Genomic DNA, 21,134 nt, shown 5'->3' on the forward strand with positions numbered 1-21,134 from the left:
TAAAGCGGGGCTGCAGAGGGAGTGGAAAAATCCGGCTTCTGCCGCCCGGGCCGACGGGCTTAGTCCCACGGGGTGGGGGGGGGGCGGTGTCGTAAGGGAGGGGCGGGGAAAGATGACGCCGCTGGGAGCGACCCAGTAGGAAGCCGGAGGGCTCGGCGGAGGGGGCGGGGGCAGCGGCGGGCGCCGAGGGCGGCAGTGCGGCTGCGCAGAGGGCGGCCGCCGCGCCGGCGCACGGAGGGGGCGGGGTTAAAGGTCAGAGCGCGGCGGCGAGTCCGGCTGGCGGCGGCGGCGGCGGCGGGCGGGCGGGAGCCGAGTGCCCCGTGTGCACGTGTGGTGGCGCGGCGGCGGGCGGGCGACACCCCCGCCCCCTCGGAAGGAAGGCGCAGGGCCGCGCTCGGCTCTCGCGGCCTCCGTCACCCGCTCGGCGCCCAGCCCGAGGCGAGGAGGCCGGCTGGTGGGGTTGGCGTGGCCCGAGCCCAGGGCGCCGAGAGCTCAGGGCGGCGGCGGCGGCGGCGTTGAGAGCGGCGGGAACAACGGCCTCGGCGGGCAGGGAAGATGAAAGGGTGAGGAAGGGCAGCGGCGGGCGCGAAGGGCGGGCGGGCGGGCGGGCGGGAGTCGGGGGCGGGGGGAAATCTCGGCGCTTCGGTTCCCTCAGCGCCCGGGGCGGCGGGTTGGGGGGGGCGGAGGCGCGACTCGCGCCGTTTGGCGGGATGACGGGACGGCCGAGGCAAGAGGCGGGGGGCGGCGGGAGGAGGAGGAGGACTCGGGGTTTGGGCCCGGAGCACGGCGGGGGGGCGGGGAGCGCAGGCGAGGCGAGGCGCGGCGCGGGCGGAAGCAGCCCCCGGCCCGCCAGCCCGGGGGCGGGGGCTGCGGGGGCTCCGCCGGGCGCTCGGACGCCGCTCGACCGCCGCCTCTGCCGCCCGGGCCGCTCGGCCGAACCTTCTGGAGGCCGGAGGACTTGGAAGCGCGGGCGCGGAGCTGAGTTCTCGAGGGCGAGTGACTCAACCGGGTTTTGGGTTGGGTCAGAGCGGCGGGAGGAGGGGAGCGGGCGGGAGGGCCGGAGCGCTCGCTCGGGGTGCCAGATGTTTCAGGAAGTGTCGCCGGTCGGTAGGTGGAGCTCCTGCCCCCGGAGCGCCCCCCGGCCCCGCGCCCCGCGCCCCGAGCCGGGCTGGGGTTCCCCGCGAGCTCTCCGGGGCAGAGTTCACGTTCAGGTCAGCAGCTCGATTTCCCCTCCTGGATTAAAAATGGGGAGGGTTTTTTTTTTTTTTTAGTGCCACCGTTTTCACCGAAAATGATGTCACCTTTTTCTTTTTCTCTGTTTTGCGGTGTATTAAGATAACTTTTCGATCAAGAGGTGTTACTTTGAAATCAGCTGCCTAACTAACATGAAGACTTTCGGAGAAATGCAGTCTTTATCAGTTCCCAAAAGCGTTTTTCAAAGACCTGGTGCTTCATTATTTTTTTTTTTTTTAGCACGTCTCTAGCAAATCAGTTAGAGAATTTAACCGTGTTGAGATCGTGAAACGTTTAAAGCCACAGAGCAGCCCTGTCGAGGAAATGCAGTTTTCGTCTTTGAAAGAGTCTCCTACTGAAAAATAGGTCTAACTAAAAGGCCTAATAAAAAGGTCTAAATAATGATTCGTGTGCGCGCGCGTGTGCGCGGTTTAAGTAATGGAACATCCCCAAGTTTCACTTGGCCTTAGGTCTAATCCTTATTCTTAACATGATTGAGTCCATCCAGGGGTTTGCTTTCAGTGTTGGGAGATTCATTCCAACGTTTAAGTCTGTGCTTCAAAGTTCAGCTGTCAAGAAAACATTTTTTTACAGTACCTGCTGTAATTCGCATTGCGTTCTAAAAAATTCTCATCAGGATACTAATTTGAAGATTGTGCAAAGTACTTGAGCTTAATCCTAATTTAGGAACTTTGGTTATTCTATATATGATCTACTGTAATTTGACTTTTCTTTCACTGCGTTCTTCGGTATAACAAGTTGTCCCCCAAGCACTGTCAGGAATGACTCCAGAAGTAACCCCTAAGCATGTCTTGGTGTGACCCCCAAAACAAAACAAATCCTTGTTTTGCAGAAGTGATAGTACAGCGGATAAGGTGCTTGCCTTGCATGTTGTGGATTGGATTGATCCCAGGCTACTCAGATTGTGCTAGGTGCTCACCAGGACTAAGCCCTGACCACCTCCGGGTGTGTGTGTGGTCACCCCCCCATAAAAAACTTGCTTTCTTTCACTGCTATTCCTGATTAGGATCCTCTAACTAGTTTGCACTTATATTGCATTCAGTGTACTATTTGTCTTGTTCTGTTAAAGTAATAAAACGTGACTTAAGAGTTCCGGGTACTGAAACAGTATGCATTTATAATGAAGGACCTCGAAGAAATTGCTCAGAATGTTTAGATACAAACTTGGCAATAAAAACGAGGTCAAACAGGGACAGAGGAGATAGTGCAGTGGATAAGGTTCTGGCCTTGTGCAGGGCTGACCAGGGTTCCATCCTTGTCATCCCTTATGGTGCCATAGTAACCACTCCACCAGGTGTGACCCCAAAAGCAAAAGAGAAAAAGGAGATCAAATAGTGTTATTCTTAGTCTACTTTAACAATTGTACTCATGAGACAGTATTTTACGTGTAAGATGGAGGCAAATCCTTAGAAATGAGTAGCTGGCTAAATTTAGAGTCAATTTAAAATTATTAAGTCTGTGCCTTTGCCAGCAACTGTGCTCAAAATGAGTCCAAGCTTACTTCCTATCACTTCTTAGAACTGGGAATTTAGAGTTGTGCTAATTGTAAGCTTTTCAGAAGATTTTGTGAACATAGTCTATTAACTTCCCAAAAGAACAAACTCCCAGATAATACTAGTAGTAATGGGGCTATCCATTGTATTGGCAAGTACTCTCCTTTTCTCCATAACAAATTTTTACTTTTTATTATTACACATATTTATGTGCATGGTCTAGAAATTTGAAGCATATTGTGAGATACTCCTTTGTACTTGAGACTGCTTATTTTATGAACCAGGCATGTTATAAATGGAATTTGTGGGTGATGGTAAGCTGACTAATACTCCAAGCAAGAAAGTATGCAAGTGTGGTTTTCAACCATCAGTAAAGATTGAATGGTACTTGGTTTGTTATAGAGGTTAACAAAGTCAGGGCACTTTTGGCTGATCTGTAGGTGTAGCAATGATTAAAACCACTACAACAACCAGCGCTGAAATGACTGTGTAATTAGTTGATATAATGGAAAGTAAAGCTGAATTGCATTTACCTTTCAGTTGTAAAGAGGTATAAATTAGTCCTAATGTCATTAACAAGTTGTGAATGCATGTAAATAAAAATGAAAAGGTGAATAATTATATAAATAAAGCATGAATTGTCTGGCTTACTACTTACTGATTGATGTGTTGAAATTAAAGATTTGCCATCAATAATGAATGTATGTTGAGAATTCAGAGTAAGGATTTACACCTCTGATAGCTCCTGGACTGTGTGAGCATATTGGAACTTTTTGAAGTGCTCTATCTTTGCCATGGTGTTGACTGTATGGGTGAATACATCTATTTTTGCTTCTTTTTTTTTTCTTCAAGAATTGAGTGCTATTTTATCAGAAAACAAATACCAAAGCTAAAGAAGTTTAGGAACTTTTGCTCAGAACTACAATTCATTCTCCTCTGTAGACAATAATTGAAGTTATTGATTGAATTACTAGATTTTTTTTAACAAACACTTTTGTAATGTTTCCTTGCTGTTTTGGGATGAATTCATATTAAACATAATCTACCTACTTAATAATATTAAGTCACAGTAATGTAGATGAAAAATAGGAAGTAAAGTATATTAAAATGTGTTTTGTATAAAGGTGTTAGCAACTGTCTGTAAGTAAAATTACACTGTATTGATAACCAACACAGATACATGGATTGATGTTATGGAGCCAAAGTTTTTTTTTTTTTTTTTTTTTTGCGTCTTCGGTCACACCCAGTGATGCTTTACTCCTGGCTCTGCACTCAGGAATTACCCCTGTCAGTGCTCAGGGGACCATATGGGATGCTGGGAATCGAACCTGGGTCAGCCGCATGCAAGGCAAATGCCCTACCCACTGTGCGATTGCTCTAGCCCCTTGCTAAAGATTTTTAAAGGTCACCAGCGTAAACCATTGTCTTTCAAAAGTCAGTAATTTTGCTGAATCAGACTATTAATTTCACTTTTCTACATGCTCTAATCCTTTTTACTTCTGATTCATTTTTCATATATGAATGCTGACTTCTAACTTTCTGCCACCTAAAGGTACACTTAATTATTCAATCTTTTTAAAGCAAACCTAAAACAATCCATTATAATACTAGTAACTGATAACTCTTTCCATTGTGAAATAATAGTGTGTATTTATAAGACTTTATAATCACAGAGTTATAAAATTGCGCTGTCATACACACAAAAATGTGTTCTTGATCCGTTTTATTTGCATTCATTTTAGTGCCTAACTTGCAAAATGTTCTTCTCTGTCCAGTAATGGTACTGATGAGCAATTGGGTTCTGGGCAATTGACAAATGTCTTTAGAACTGAGTAATTGAATTTTAAATTCAAATTAATTTGAGAAGTAAGGTTTTAATTTAAAGAGTAATCCTAAAAGTTACTTGGATGTCCTTTCCCCCTTTATTTTGAAGATGAGAATTGAACCCAAGGCTCTCATATATAAAAGGCATGTGCTCATAAAACTGAGCTTACATCCATTGCTCAAGGGTACATAAGTATGTTTATAACAATTTGTGAAATACGGATTCAGAACACATTTCTAAGGAAAATTCCCTGGGAGGTACCATACTCAGTGAATTTTGGTTTAATTCCCGTTCTGCAAATATCCACTGAACATAGAGCCAGTAGTGCCCTGTGTAAAGCAGTTGTAGCCCTTCCATTAGTATCTGAATTTAGATGTGTTGTAAGTCTAGTGTACTCTGAACTTTAGAGGCATGGTTTTTGATGGGATAAAGTTTTAGTTCACATCTGGCTGTGCTCAGTGGTTATTCCTGGTTTCTACACTCTGGACACCATATTGATGGCAAGGATTTGAACCCTTGTCCACAGGATTCAAGGCAAGCACTGTACTATGTACTTTCTGGAGCTGGGGTGAAGGGTAGGTGTTGAGATAGTCTGTGTGTGGGTCAAAGTGCGTGCTTTGTATGGGGGATGCCCAGTTCCGCCCCTGGCACCACATGGTTTCTTAGCACTGCTGGTCGCATTCTCCTCCGGACAGTACCATGCCGGGTATAGCCCTAAACAAGTAAAATGGTCATTAATGATTTTATTCTAAGTTGAAATGTTTTTTTACCTGGTCTTTGCTTTATTAACGTTGATGCTAGAATTTTTTTTTAATGTCTAAGTGACTCAGAATAGACAGTAATGTACTGTACTTGAAAGACTTAGATTATATAATAATGTACTGTATTGAAAAGACAAAATCTGTTCAAACCGTTTCCTTGAGATTTTAGGTCCAAGGCTGTAGACGTTTCTAAAGTTTTTGACCAGGTAGGATGTCTTAACAGTCCATAACTCCAGAGGACAGTTTTGGTTTTAGATAAAATTCTAAATTCCTGGCTGCTGTGGGCAGGGAAGACATAACTAACAGTATGTGTATAGCTTGTTGAAAGAATTTATACTTTAGAGGAATCTTCTTTTATATGATTTACTTAGATATTATTTAATTTCTTTAAATATTATTTAGCGCTGGCTTGCTGCTGCTAATAAAAAGTCACCTCCAATGTCTCTTGAAATTTTGAATATTTACAGACAGGTATGTGTACACCTGTATACGTTAGGCAAATGTTCCAGGTCTGTATTTCTCCTTGTTAATAATCTTAAGGATAAATGATGACCCCTTAGAGAAAATACTGGTGTGACCGATCTTGGGAGATAAGGGTGTAGTCTTGATTTGTATTTATTGATAATTTGATTGTAAGTCTTTGGGCCTCAGTTACATCACATAGAAATGAGAGTATTGGCTTCTGAGGTCCCTTGCAGATCAAATACTGCGCAACAAGTTACCAGCTAAGATTTTGTGCCAAGGTATATCTGATTACCCAACAAAAGTGTGCACAGTTAGACTTTAGTCTTTCTCTGTACATCATCCTTTTTGCTATCTGATGGTCTTTGTAGAGAAACACCCACTTTTGTGGAGTCATATCTCCATCTTGTGGCCTTTTAGTATATTGCCACTAAACTAAAAACAAAACTTTTTATTCCCCTTTCTCATTCCTTTCAGTGTTGTAGTTGTGATGTCTGGGGAAGTACACACATCTGTGGTGCCCACATACTTCAGCCACGGTACTCCCTGAAGTTTGCCTCCTTTACTTTGGTGCTCTCATGTGCTCACAGGACTCTGGGTTGAGGCACAAATGTTATGATCATGGTGGTAACGCATGCTTTCTAGAAGTCACGGTGTGGTATTTTGAACATCCTTTTAGTTGAGTTGTGGCTGGAAATCCCTTGTGGCACTGGAGATTGTGGAAGAGCTGCTGGGATTGTGCTTAGTGCACAGTGAACACCAAAGGGATTTGAACTTGAGACATACTCTGCTTGCAAGGCAGGTGCTCCAAGCCCTTGCTAGTCCTCCCCTATTCCTCAGGGCCAGGACTAACTTTGTTTTTACGGTTGTGAACGGTATAGACCTTCTTAATAGATTTGGCTGATTTTTAATACTAATTGTCTAATGTTACTAAGCTGAATACCTTATATGCATTGTTCCTTTATATTTGTTGCTTGTTTTATAAACCAGGGCTAAAGGTTTCCTGTACACTAGTATATTACATAAACAGAGAGATACTTAAAAATTGACTGATCTTGTGGTCCTAAAACATTAATAGCCAAATGGCCTCTGTAACTTATGACTAGGAGATAAGTAGTTTTTTTTTCTTTTCTCATTTGACACTCTTTATTCTTCCTTACTTTCTTCCCCACGCTTTTTTTTTTTTAAATTGAATCACCATGAGTACAAAGATGTTCATGATTGGGTTTCAGTCCTACAATGTTCCAGCATCCTTCCCTTCTCCAGTATACAGTTCCTACCACCAAGGTCTCCAGTTTCCCTCCCCCGCAGCTTGTCTTTATGGCAGATAACCTCTCTCTCCAACCCCCTTTTTTCCTCTTAGGCATTGTTGCTTGCCATACAAGTTCTGAAAGTTTACGTACTCAGTTCTTACCCGGTGTGATTATTTCCAACTGTCATTGTCATAGTGGTCGCTTCTCTGTCCTAACTGCACTTTTACCCCAACTTGTTGCATGCTTCCAACTGTGGATTGGTCCTGGCCCTTCCACTGTCTTTGGGTATTAGTTGCATACTATTTATTTTTTAATATTCTTTCAGTGAGTGCATTCATTCTATGTCTGTTTCTCTCCTTCTGATACATTTCACTTAGCGTGATACTCTCCATGTTCATCCATGTATAGGCAAATTTCATGACTTCGTTTTTCCTAGCAGCTGTTTAATTTTCCATTGTGTAAATGTGCCATAGTTTCTTTATCCAGTCATCTCTTCTTGAGCACTTGGGTTGTAATGCCACAATGAATGTAGAAGTGCAGAAGACTTGACTGCATTGTGTTTTTGAACCTCAAGGGTCTATTTCCAGGAGCAGTATTGCTGGATCGTATGGAAGCTCAATTTCTAGTTTCTTGAGGAATGCCCATATTGTTTTCCGTGAGATTAGTACTCACTGAAAAATAAAATCCAAGATCTATAACCTTTGTACATGTTGTTTATGGGTACTTTTGCTACTTATCTCCTTTTTAGAGCTTTACTTTAAAGATATGTGGAGAAATTTGTCTTCAGTTGTAAACTGTGCCACAGGAACTTGGGACTAAGAAAATGCAAATGTATAAAATGAGAAGGAATGTAGGCTTCATGTAAAATGTGCAGATTTTTAATTCAGCAACTGATGTGTTCTTGTTTTTTTCCAGTATGTCCAAGGGATTGGTAAAGATAGCTCAGAGGTCTGGAATGTCTCCCTTGCTTATGCCAGACCCCATCCCACAGGGCCTCTGAGCCCTGCTGGATATAGCCCTGGTAGTGCCCCTCCTACCCTCCCTGTTCCAGTACTGTCAGGACAAGCTCCACCATATAGTGCATTGAACCAATATTCGTAGAACCACCGGACCGAGAATTCGTAGCTGGTGAGGCCCCTCAGGAAAAAAACTGTTCAAATACACCAAGGATGTGACAACATGACTGGTTTAGCTTTCAGGTCATAAATCACTGATAAATTAAGACAGAAGCTTACATTGTTAAATTTCATTGAAATCTTATCTAAAGTAGGCAGTGTGAGGTTTTCAGAACTAGACAAACTTGATTTTGTCAAGCTCCTCATTATTATATACATATTAAAGCTGTAGTCTAACATAACTGGGCTGCTTCCATGGGGAAAATGATAAAGGTACTATATAAAATCTATTCTGATCACAAAGCTTACTTTTTTCAGTGACCTATTCCACTTTTCTAAGACCATCCTTAACTAACTCTCTTTGTCTTATTACATTACTCAGATTTACTTTTTCAGTCAGCTTATTGTTTTAGATGGGTATTAAGTTTGTGAAGAATTTTACATTGTACATATATATGTATTTTTTGAAGCTGTGCTAATGGAAGGACATGGCCTAACTTGTGGGGCAGCTACTGTACTGATAACTGCATTTCCCGATTAGTGTCACAGCAGGTAGGGTGTTTGCCTTGCATGAGGCCGACCCTGGTTCTATTCCTCCATCCCTCTCAGAGAGCCAGGCAAGCTACTAAGTATCCCACCTGCACGGTAGAGCCTGGCAAGCTTCCTGTGGCGTATTCGACATGCCAAGAGCAGTAACAAGACTCAAAATGGAGATGTTACTGGTGTTCGCTCCAGCAAGTTGATGAACAACGAGAGGAGAGTAGTATATGGGACCGCTCCAGTTGATACTGGGACCCAGCAGTGCTTTCTGAATGTTAAGGACATGTTCCAGTTCTCAAATGTGGGGTCTCAAGCACGCAGAGCTTTTGTTTCAGCTCTTTAAACCCTCTCCATGAGTCTAATACATAAGTGTTTTAATTTTATATTGCTCAGTGTGGTTTGGATGCAGTACAACTGGGAATTCTCAAACTTATTCTCACTCCTAGATTTCTTATTCGAGAGAACTAAAAGAACAAAAACCTGTACACAATGTTGAGAGCAACTTTATAATCTCCCCAAAGTGGAAATAATCCAAATGCTCTTCAACCGAAGGATAAGCTATGGTACATTTGTACAATGGAATATTAATCAAAAATAGCAATGGTTGAAATGTTAGTACAGTAGTAGTAGTATGTTCAATCTTGAAAATTATTGTGTTGAATGAAAGCAGACAGCTGTATTTTGTGTGATTCCATTTATGCTTGAATGCTTGAAGAGGCAGAATTATGGGGAACAAAAGAATAGTGTCTTGGAAGAATTATGACTATATTAGAAATACATAGATGATTATTGTGAGGGAGATTTTTGGTATGTTGAACCAGTCTTAATAATAATGGTGGCTGCATGTCAATGCTCAAAACACATCTCCAAAGTAGGTTTATGTAAACTAAAAAATTTCAGGGGGCTGGAGCAATAGTACTGCTGGTAGGGCTTTTGTCCTGCACATGGCTACCTGGGTTCAATCCTCAGCATCCCATGTGGTCGCCTGAGTGCCATCAGGAATAGTTCCTGAGTACACAGCCTGGAATAACCTGTACCATTGGGTGTGGCCCAAAAGGAAAAAAATTTAATTTAAGAAAATTTAATGCTACCCCTCCATCTCCCCCCCCCCCCCCAGTCCTAGTTGATACAAGCAAAAGATTGCTACAGGTGAACTGAAGAAATCAAAAGTTACATTAAATCTGAACAGAATAAATATTCAGCAGTCAGAATATAATAACAAGACTCTTGGGCCAGGGAGACAACTCAAAGACTAATGCTTATGCTTTGCAAGTGAGGCCTGAGGTCTAGGAACTGATACCTCATCACTGCAAGGTGGGGCCTGATGGGGAACAGGACTCTGTATGCTGTTTGCTCTATATATATATGGACAGGGAATTTAAAAGGATGGTAATAGATTACCATGCATCATTAGTAGGAAGATTGTTTATTCTTGAATAGAATTTTTAAGAAAAGGAATTTTAAAGCAGAAAGAGGGCTATGTTGGAGCTGGAGAGAGAGTATAGCAGGAAGGATTGCTTACCCTGAATGTAGCCAACCTGGCCAGCACCTTGTATGATCTTTGATCTCCCAAGGTGTGGTCCCTGAACACTGTCGCGCCCCCCCCCCCCCCCCCCGTAAATAATCTCTTAAACTCAGAGCAGTTAACATGATAATACAGAAAGCATTGATAGAACTAAAAAGCAGAAAAAATATATTTTTGAAGTTAACAAAACTCTGATGGAAAATCTGGGGACAGTGTCACAAAAAAGTAATTGGTGCATTGTGTAAGCCTTCTTGAGGCATTTTAACGAATAACTTTAGAAAAGAAAGTGACCAGAGCCAAGGATAAAGACATAATTGAGAAAGTTGCAGTTGGAGCACATTTGTGGAGAAAAACTACAAAGTTTTTTTTTTGTAATTGAATTAACATGGCACTGTAGCATTAGCATTTATGTTACTGCTCATCCACCACTGCCAGAGTGCCAAAGACTCCATCATTGTCCTTGCATCAGTACTTCTCCTCAAATACCCTGCTTTCCTCACTCGCTTGCTACCCTTAGCTCTGTTTTCGGAGTCCAGAGGTTTGTTATCATTAGGATAATATTTAATTTTCTTGCTTCTTACTTTATATAAAACATATGAGTGAGATAATTTGGTCTTATTTTGGATATGTGTAATTTGAGGTGTCTGCTAGAGCTGCTTTGACATTCAGAAGTTTGACCTAGGCTTAATTTAGAAATTTTTAAGTAGGCAGCATTTAAAGTTGTAGGATGCAACCAGATGCCATCTTAATAAATAAGGCCTCATAAAATTTATTCTTCTCCAACCCCAGCTTCCACATATACACAAATTACATTTTGCTTCACCATATCAAACTGACTTGTTTTGGAAAGAGGTCATTGCTGTTGTGAACATGTTCTACTTTCTGCATAGAATAAATTTCAGACCCATCATCATTTACAATCTTTCCCAGGATCACTTCCGCTATAGAATTTTCCAGGTTTTTGCACATACGCTTTTACTACTGTAATATGTAGGCTCGTATTTCCCAGTAGGTGCAAAGTCTTTTGCATTCTTGTTGCTTATAGCACCTAACTGTGGGTCATAACCCAAAACTAAATATGGAGATTGCAAAAAACCTGGCAACCATGAAAAGTTTCACAGCTTTCAACAGTCAGAAGTTCAGTACATCTCATGTACTGAATCTGAAGTTTCTGGTAGTGCTTGCCTGGGTGTATTTATTAGGGAAAAAGGAGTCACAAATAGAAAAAGTTTAAGAAGCCTTTATTTGGGCCAGAAAGCTGATCGTACCGGGGATGAGACACTTATCCTTACACGTGGCCAATCCAGTTGACTTCCACCACCCCATTTTGTCCTCCAGCTGCTGTGAAGAAAGATCCTTGAGCGCTAAGTACCCTGAGCACTGCTTCGTGTAGCCAGACCTTCCTCTTCCACAATTTAAGAAGCCCTGGCTCAGCACATTAGGTGCTTTGATAGGATAGTTACAGATAACTGAAGTGTGCTTTCAATGGGTAGGAAAAGTTTGATACACACAGAGTTTTTAAAAGTGCTAACTTCTTTTAACATAAAAGTTCTTTTGAAAGGGCACTCTTCGCAGAGTTGCTCAGGATTCCATGCGCTGCTGGGTACCAAGCTTGGGAAAGCAGGCCCTCTACCCCTGAGCAACATCCCAAGACCCACAGCTTTTTAACTTTAAATGAACTTCCTATTGTCATCATCATCAAATGCAGGGGAGAAAATTAAGCCATGTATTCCCTAAGAACTTAACTTTGTGATCTGTATTTAGACTTGATCTACCTACCCTAATGGATTAGGGTAGTAGTAATTAACTTGTGTTAAGTACAGTGTAGCATACTATGTGTTTGCCAACCTTTTCTTCTGAGTGAAGCAGCCTTTGAGCACTGTTGGATGTGACCCAGAAATGAGCACACAGGGCTGAGGATGTAGCTCAGTAATAAAGTACATGCTTTGTGTGTATAAGACCCAGTTTCTATCCCTGCCATTAGCCAATAAAAGAAAAAGAAAATTGTGAATAGGATGTCAATACTTGTATTTTTCAGGAAAATAAGAAGTGTTTTATTTCTGTCTTTAAAAAGGAAAAGATCAGGTGCCTTATAATGTGAGGAGAGTTGTTTGTTGAATGAGCTGTAACCTGACTAAAGAAGACACGAGGGCAGAGAGATAGTACAGTGGATAGAGCATTTGTCTTGCACATGGCCACCCGGATTCGATCCATGGCATTCCATACAGTTCCCCAAGCCCTGCCATGAGTGGTTTCCCGAACATTGAGCCCTGAGTAAGCTCTGAGCATCACAGGATGTGACCCAAACACACAATAGTACAATAGTGATATGCCTAGTGAAAGATGATAGGGAAGGATAACTAATTTCAGAAAGCTAAATTTATTTGCATTTAATCATGTCACTATGTATTGGTAGACTGTAACAGATTCTAGATTTTTAAGAGATGTTTGCATCTTGAGAACTTGTCAGTGAAAAGAAATTTAATGTGCTCAGATTTATTTCACTTTTGTGGAGGCCAGACTTGGGTGCTGGAGAGCCTGAGGTATTCTGGCATCAGCAGGACTTTCACCCATGTTGACTGAATGGAATTGGGGTGGGGCAGGTAAGAGGTGATGCATCAAATGCAGAACCTCACTCACCCATGCAGAACTCTACCACTTGAAACAACACCCTTGGCACTGCATTCCAATTTTAAGAATTTGGAGACGGGCTGGAGCAATAGCACAGCGGGTAGGGAGTTTGCCTTGCATGCGGCCAACCCAGGTTCAATTCCCAGCATCCCATATTGTCCCCCGAGTACCGCGAGGAGTAATTCCTGAGTACAGAGCCAGGAGTAACCCTTGAGCATCGCCGGTGTGACCCAAATCCCCCCCCCCAAAAAAAAAAAGAATTTGGAGACATGGCAGGGAATCAGTCACAGTGACAAAAAGCATAAAGATAAAATTTATTGGAGTGGGGCCATTGTGATAGTACAGCAGGTAGGGCTCTTACCTTGGACACTGCAGCCAGGTTTGATCCCTGGCATCCTGAGCACCACTAGGAGTGATTCTTGACTGTAGAGCTCTGAATATCGCTGGGTGTGGCCCCTAAACCAATATATATCTCCTCGGGACTGGAGAGATAGTATGGTCAGTAGCTTTGTACTTGGCTGACTTGGATTCGATCCCCAGCACCTCCTACTGTTGCCCAAGCCCACCAGCGGTGTGCCGAGTGCAGCTGGGTGTGCATGTACCTCGCCACCACCACCGCCAAAAGAGGAAAGAAATGGTTGACATAGGAAGACTTGGGTTCTACAAAAGCTGACGCCTGTTTTTTATAGGGACCGTATCCATTGATGCTGGGGTGGTTGGCTAGGGCCACTCCTGAACGGAGGCTCAAAGCTCTGGGCCCAGGTAGTGCTGGGAGTAGAAATCAAGACCTTGTACATGTTTGGCATGTGCTTTTACCTCTTGACCACACGTTTTTTTATAATAGTCTTAAAATTTTTCTATAAATGCTTAACAGCTGGGTCATTTATAATAATTATAATGTAATTAGATTTCTATGAATCTAGTTGGAATATGCTTTTTTCCCAGGATAATACATCGCATCCTTCTATGTTAATCAAAAGTATACTCTTTTTAAAAACCAGTTCCCATATTGGGGCTTGCTTTTTTCTTTTTTTCATTATAAAATTGACTGGATTCTAATTTAGTCACTTCTCCACAGAGTGTAGGTATAACTTATGTAAAATCATGCAAATAACTAAGGTGTATTGTTTATATTACCCTGATGTTGACGAGTCATTGTGTTCTGATCCTAGGTAGCTTTGTGAAAGTAGGATTAACATTGTCGTGCATTTGGTGGCACTAGATAATTTATTTTTAATTTATTTTGATATTTATTTTTTTAATAGACACACACTTTATTTATTGGCATGCCCAGCAGTGCTCAGGGGTTCTGGCTTTGCACTCAGGAATCACACCTGTTGAACTAGGGGACCATATGGGATGCGTGGAATCAAATGGGATAGACCTGTGTGCAAGGCAAGCACCCTAGCCACTGTCTATCTCTCTGACTCCTTTTAGATCATTTTTAAAATGTTTGTTTTCATCCTCTTCTGGTATTTAAGGAATTAATATTAGTGTTAGTGGCAGTGGGATGAAAAATAGTAGGTCCTATTCAGATTTCTCATCAGTTGCATCAACTTTTAAGCTTCTTCTAATAAAACTGACTTAAGCTATGAAAAGTCCCTTTTGCTCTACAGGCAGTCCAACATTTGTTACTTAAGTATGAAACTCCGTGTGTGTTTGGTTTTTGGGTGCTTGGAGCACATTGCTCAGGGGTTACTCCTAGCAGTGCTGGGATTCAAAGCCAGCACTCCAGCCCTTTGAGCTGGCTCCCTACCAGGACACATTTTACAGTTTTACTCTCCCCCCTCCTCCATATAACTTTTTTTTTCCCCCGCTTTTTGGGCCACACCGGCGATGCACAGGGGATACTTCTGGGTCATGCAATCAGGAATTACTCCTGGTGGTGCTCGGGGACCATATGCCATGCTGGGAATTGAACCCGGGTTGGCCACGTGCAAGGCAAATGTCTTACCTGCTGTGCTATCGCTCCAGCCCCCAACTTTTTTTTTTTTAAGGTATTTGAGCACCTAACAATGCTCAGAGGTTACTCCTGGCTCTGAGCTCAGAAATTACTCCTAGCAAACTTGGGGAACCCTACAAGGTGCCAGGGATTAAACTGGGGACAGTTGTGTGCAAAGCAAGCACCTTCCCTCTGTACTGTCTCCAGCCCCTAACTTTTTTTTTTTTTAAATGAGTTTGAGATATAGAGGGCTAGTATTGGCTTTCTAAGTAGTTTTCATACTTACGGTTTTTTGTTTTTGTTTTCTCAAGATGTGGATTCCCACAAACCATTTCTCCATAGGTATACGGGAAGGTCTAGGAATCTGGTTTGGATGCTGCTTTATATGACATGTAAACATTCCTGCTTTAATTTCACTCTGCATGGTTTTGTATTTTTGGATTTTTGAGAATAAATTCCCATAGGAAGTTTACTTAAACAATATTACTTTTTAAAAAATGTGATTGAGGACTGGAGCGATAGCTTGCCTTGCACACCACCAACATTAGTTTGATACCCGACATTCCATCTGGTTCTCTGCTAACCTCCAGGAGTAACTGAGTGCAGATCTAGGTATTATCCAGAAACTGGAAAAAAATTTTTTGAAGTGTGATGGCTTTTATACCCACAGTGTCAGTGATCAAACCCAGGGCCTCACACATGCAGCACAGTCATCTGAGCTCAGCTACATCCCAGACTAGGAGATACACCTCTTAGACTTTCTGATACATAGGCGAGATTGCCTCAGAGAGACTAGAATCGGTATCTGATTTTACACTCCATTAGTAGAGTATCAGAATCCTAGTGTTCTTTAAAAAATTAGTAATTAATATTTTGTGGTTCTTAACTAACAAAACTAATTATATTTTATTGAGTACATTTTGGTTTGTTCCAGTAGCCGGATCGAGCTGGGAGATGTGACACCACACAATATTAAACAGTTGAAGAGATTAAACCAGGTCATCTTTCCCGTCAGCTACAATGACAAGTTCTACAAGGATGTGCTGGAGGTTGGTGAGCTAGCAAAACTTGGTATGTTTTTTTCCCCCCTCATTTTATTTGTTAATTAATGTTCTGTCTCTTAGCTATTAATGTAATCCTAACAATTTAGTAATGGGGGTGATTGAAATTCTGAGAAAAACCAAGATAAAATATTTAAATTTTAAAAGGAATTGCTAAGTACATTTTTTACTGTTTTGTGTGTTTGTATATTAGCTTTACAGTAGAGATTTTACTTTTCTATGAAGATATGATGGGGGGGGGCAGTAATTGAACCTTGAATGTTTGAGTGACTGGTGGCAACAGTTTAGTCCTTCTAGGAGATGAAGGGATTCAACAAAATGTGTCGTATTCTCTGTTGAACATTTTTTTTCCTTCCATCACAGCCTATTTCAATGATATTGCAGTAGGTGCAGTATGCTGTAGGGTGGATCATTCACAGAATCAAAAGAGACTTTACATCATGACACTAGGATGTCTGGCTCCATACCGAAGGCTAGGAATAGGTGAGACTTTTTTTTAACTTCTTAAAAGAAACAAATTCTTTCCTGTTTATTCTATTTTTTAGACATACTAGGAATGAGTTATAAGTGAAAATAACTGGTTAATCAGTATCTACCTGATGTTTGTCTCATAAATTCCATTGTAGGCGCAAATATTAAGGCGTATGTATAGTTTAAGAGATTGGTTTTTTAATGAGGTTATTTATTTGTCTTCTTAATAGGAACTAAAATGTTAAATCATGTCTTAAACATCTGTGAAAAAGATGGCACTTTTGACAACATTTACCTGTAAGTAGCATTATATTTAAATGTTGACTACAGAATTCTTTATTCCTTAAAATCTGATTACTTATTACTTCTTTGAAAACAAAAAGTTTCATACTGAATTTACTTTAATAATAATGAACCTAAGATAAAGTATATTATTAGGCCCAGCAGGTGGCCCAAGAGGTAGAGCATGTTTCTTTCATGTGCAAAATCCTGGGTTCAATCCCTAAGTGGGCCACTAGTGCCAGAAGTATAGTGCTGGGCCTACCAGTTTTCTTTTTCTTTTTTTTGTTTTTAATTACATTTTTATTTTCTTTCACTGTTGCTTTGTTTTGGGGCCACACATGACTCAGGTTTTCTCTAGCTCTGTTCTCAAGGATAGATCCTGCTGGTGGTGCTCAGATGATCAGGCTCCTGGGTTTGCGCATTGGTCAGCATTATGGAAGGCCAGAGCTGTGCCCACAGTTTGGTGTGTCTGGCTTAATTTTCCTGTTATCTTGGAGTAGGAATTCAGAATTATAGGGACAAAACCAATGATCTCAAGACTTCAGAGTTTAAGATGCAGTGTCTTTAATACTACTTTTCTCCATTTACACTGTTTATGCATTGTGTGTTGTTAAGGCTTTGAGGAACGTGTTCATTTGTAAGAGTTGAATAATCAAAATTAGAGTCCATAGCTGATAGGCTACTTGTATTTTAAGTACTCTCAGATTGAAAAGCAAGATTAAGAAAACAATCATTTATTGTCTTCATAGTACACACATTTAGATTATTCTCATTTTTCATTTGGTAGGAAAGCGATTTAATTACATAATACTATTTTTGAGAATTGAGAAAGCTCAAGTTAATTATTTTTGAAATATATCGTGTTCTATCAACTAAGAATGCATTAATTACAGGAGGCCCTAGTTTTAAATTTTTATCATTTTTCTCTGCGTGTGTTAATATGATCTGTGAATCATTTCTCTGTAATATGAAATGTTATACTAGCTAAGATATTTTTTGATAGTAAGAGTAAAGACTTACTACCTGCAAGTAAAACGTTACAAATCTCAATTTGTCAACAAAAGTTTTTCTGAAATGAGTATCTAATATTTGTTGATGTTTTGGACTTAATCTTTATACGTATTTACTGGTAATTATATGGAGAATCTTGACTAATTTCTGCATTATTGAAACTATCTCATTTAAAGCTATCTCTGGGTAATATGTAAAAGCTTATGAAAACTTATTTTTTCCTGATGTCTTCTTATGTATCTTAGGCATGTGCAGATCAGCAATGAGTCAGCAATTGACTTCTACAGAAAATTTGGCTTTGAGGTTATTGAGACAAAGAAGAACTACTATAAGAGAATAGAGCCCGCAGATGCTCATGTGCTGCAGAAAAACCTCAAAGTCCCTTCTGGCCAGAATGCAGATGTGCAAAAGACAGACAACTGATCAAATGACAAATGAACTTTCTTGCACTTGCTTGTCGCCAAATAAAAGAGAGGCCCATTGATTCCCCCCCCCCTTTCTTTTAAAGCTTTTCACCCTCCTTTGTCCTTTCCCCCCCTTTTTTTCCTTTCCTCTTAAAATTTTTAATATGTTCAAGGACTTAAAATTAATCATGTTTGGATTGTTTCAGTTCTCTTTTTTTTTTTTTCCTTTTTATTTTTGGTGAGGTGGTTTGACAATAGGAAAGAAAAATATACATTAGTTTCACAGTTAAGCTATATGGGTCTTTAAAATTTGAGTATAAATTTCAAATTTTTTTAGCCTTTTTTTTAATGTCCTGCTTTCACATTGAAGGGCAGAGCCTACAAATTATCGTATATTTCAAAAAACAAAAAAACAGCAATATTTTGTTTTCTAACTCATAGACAAGTTTAGTGTGTTTGTGGTACTTTGGGTTTTTTAAGACTGTGGGATGCTAATCCCTGGACATTGCCTTCACTCCACCTCTTTCCTTCTGAGTACTATATCAGGAGTTTAGACCATTTGTTATCCTTATAAGAAATACTAAGCTTATTTTGTTTTTTTGAAAGCAATTATTTCTTCTTCGATGAAAGTTAAGGGTGGGTGGGAGAGTTTTGGTAGATAGTGTCAAAAACATTGTTCTCAGTATTTGAGTTAAACTGCATTTTGCTAATGAGTGAACTGGTTTTTAGCAGGTTTGGTTTTCCTGCGGTTGATTATTAGTGGCATTAACTTTTAGAGTGTGGGCTGGTGAGATTAATTTTTTTTAATATCCCAGCTAGAGATAATGGCCTTTAACTGACCTAAAGATGTTTGTTGTGATTCACCCCCCCCCCCCCAGTCTTTTTTGTTCAGTAAACCCACAATAGATAGTCTAACTTTGAAAATGAAGTTGATAGTGTCCTTATAGGTCAATATCTCTAAATAAGCCTGAAGCAGGTGTTTTCTCTTGGACATATTAAAAAATACCTAAAAGGAAGCTTCAAGGAACTTGTGGCACAATAAATGCATTTAATGTTAGCTACTCCGGATTGTTTAAAATTTGGCCACTGAGCATTTGATTATATAGGAAAGAATATCTAGTCAGTATTTTTGAGAATAATATAGCTGTGCTATTGCTTATCTGTTGGAGAACATCCCAGATTTGCTTACATTCTGTGCCTATTATAGTAAGGATTTGGGGGAGGGAGAATTGTTGAACATAACCGTTTTTATTCTTGGAAAAATAGAAGCCTAGAAGTGTTAATAATGCAAGTGTCACTGTGACTTCCTCTTCTTCACAGGACTGGTTTATGCCAGATCATTTAATGACACATAGGGACTGGCTTTGATTGGGTTGATATTTTTTGTGAGATAAGGGACATCTGGCATTTTCATTTTTCCTCCATAGTCCCATCTCCAGTATTTAAAAAAATTTAGATTGCCAGTACTGTGGCCCAAGTAACGTTCTGATTAGACATTGAAAATGCACAAGGTTTGACATTTCTGTCATCTGACTTTTAAGTGAAGATTAATTTAGTTTCAGGAAAGTTCTGGCATAAAAGACTCATTTCTCCCAACATGTTAAGTATCAGAATTATTTTACACGACGTTTATGCACATTTTTGAGAATGTGAAAGTTAAAAGTACAGTAGACTTCTATAGTCTTAATTGAGTGCCAAGCGTAATACAGAAAAGGAAGATAGTTGTCGAATGAGTGTGTAGGGTCCTAATCTTAAGATAGCAAAATTATAGAAAGACCATACTGATTTCTTGAGTCTCAGTTTCTTAAGCAGTCCAAATCTAAGCTTAGAAGAAAAGTTTAGCATTAAGCACCTTTAAAACTTCATGGATAAGTTTCAGCTTGCTCTTGCCAAGACTAAGTGTGTGAGTTACAGAAGGGAAAATTAGTTTGAAGAATTCAGCCTTTTTGTAAACTTCCAGATATCAAAATAGATTTTGATATATAAATGAGTTTTCTGAGATGACACTGCCTCTATTTCTATAACCATTTCACCTGGACTATCTAATCAGTCCTATGAATGTATCCCTAAATGTGGTTATTGAAAACCGAGTACCTGCCTCATGACAATTAAGTACATATTATTTAAGGAGGAAAAAATAATAAATTTTGAATTGAGTGTGTAGGCTCCCTATCATAGTTTCTTTTTCCATACTAGTCAGTGATTTTACCTAAATTGTATATGTTTATAAAGGGTTAATTGTCCTACATGAAACTGTTTTAAATAATTCCATCTGCTAAAGGAGGAGGATGTAGAAATAGAAGCTGGGGTGCTAGTAGTTCATATGCTTACAAGTTGGTAAAGACTGAAATAATGTCCCCTGTTGGATATTTTGAGATGTAATAAAAATTATTGTGGTAAAACTATTAGAAAATCACAAGATATGTCCATCATATTTTCCAGGACAAATCATTTTTACTGTGGGGCGAATAGGCAAAAGTCGTATATTTTACATTAGTCCTAAAGAAAAGAATTTGTGGAGAAATCTATGCAATATAATTTGTCCAAATTAGTTTTCATTTGAGGAAAGAAGTCTGAAATCCTCCAGTTTACTCATTTGAAAATCCTCCAAAAATAACTATTGGGAATCCATGGTGTGGGGTAGAAAAGGAAAGCTCCCTCAGTTTTTTGGAGGGAATAACTTTAAAAATACTTAAATGCTAAGTTTACTTGGTGCAGTTAAGAATTAAACTTGTTGATTTTAACATTGCTGTTACATCTGAAATAAACTTATGTGATGTTCTGGTAGTTATCTGTGATGTCTGATAAATATCAAAACTGCAATATATTGAATTCTGAGATCAGTTATATGTAATACAGTTATTGTTTCCTCCTTCCTCACTATTCATTTATTTTTACTTAAACCTAAATAGGCCAAGTGCAATCAAGCCTCATAATTTAGACTTTTTGACATTTGATAGAAATACATCTGGCTGGGGATGTAGTTCAGTGATTGAGTTGCTCGCCCTGCATATGGTAAAGTATCCAGCACCCCAAAAAGATGTTTTTCTGAAAGAAGTACCAATTATATGCAGCATAGTCCCAGTGAGAGAAAAAAATACGAT

General features: G+C 40.2%; 1 protein-coding gene across 2 annotated transcripts; it reads left to right on the forward strand.

Annotated features, from left to right (window-relative positions):
* The first annotated feature begins 291 nt into the window (after window positions 1–291).
* On the forward strand, window positions 292–20,817 carry NAA50 (N-alpha-acetyltransferase 50, NatE catalytic subunit). Of its 2 annotated transcripts, none has more exons than XM_056109309.1 (5): window positions 292–563; window positions 15,736–15,872; window positions 16,226–16,345; window positions 16,564–16,630; window positions 17,872–20,817. In XM_056109309.1, the coding sequence occupies exons 1-5, from the start codon at window positions 556–558 to the stop codon at window positions 18,047–18,049; spliced, it is 510 nt and encodes a 169-aa protein (XP_055965284.1). In that variant the 5' UTR covers window positions 292–555; the 3' UTR covers window positions 18,050–20,817. The 2 variants fall into 2 exon arrangements, with proteins under 2 accessions (XP_055965284.1, XP_055965285.1); XM_056109310.1 differs by having other exon boundaries at window positions 15,739–15,872.
* Window positions 20,818–21,134: the final 317 nt, after the last annotated feature.

Source organism: Sorex fumeus, unplaced genomic scaffold, assembly GCF_029834395.1.
Source record: "Sorex fumeus unplaced genomic scaffold, SorFum_2.1 ptg000265l, whole genome shotgun sequence".
Lineage (NCBI taxonomy): Eukaryota > Metazoa > Chordata > Mammalia > Eulipotyphla > Soricidae > Sorex > Sorex fumeus.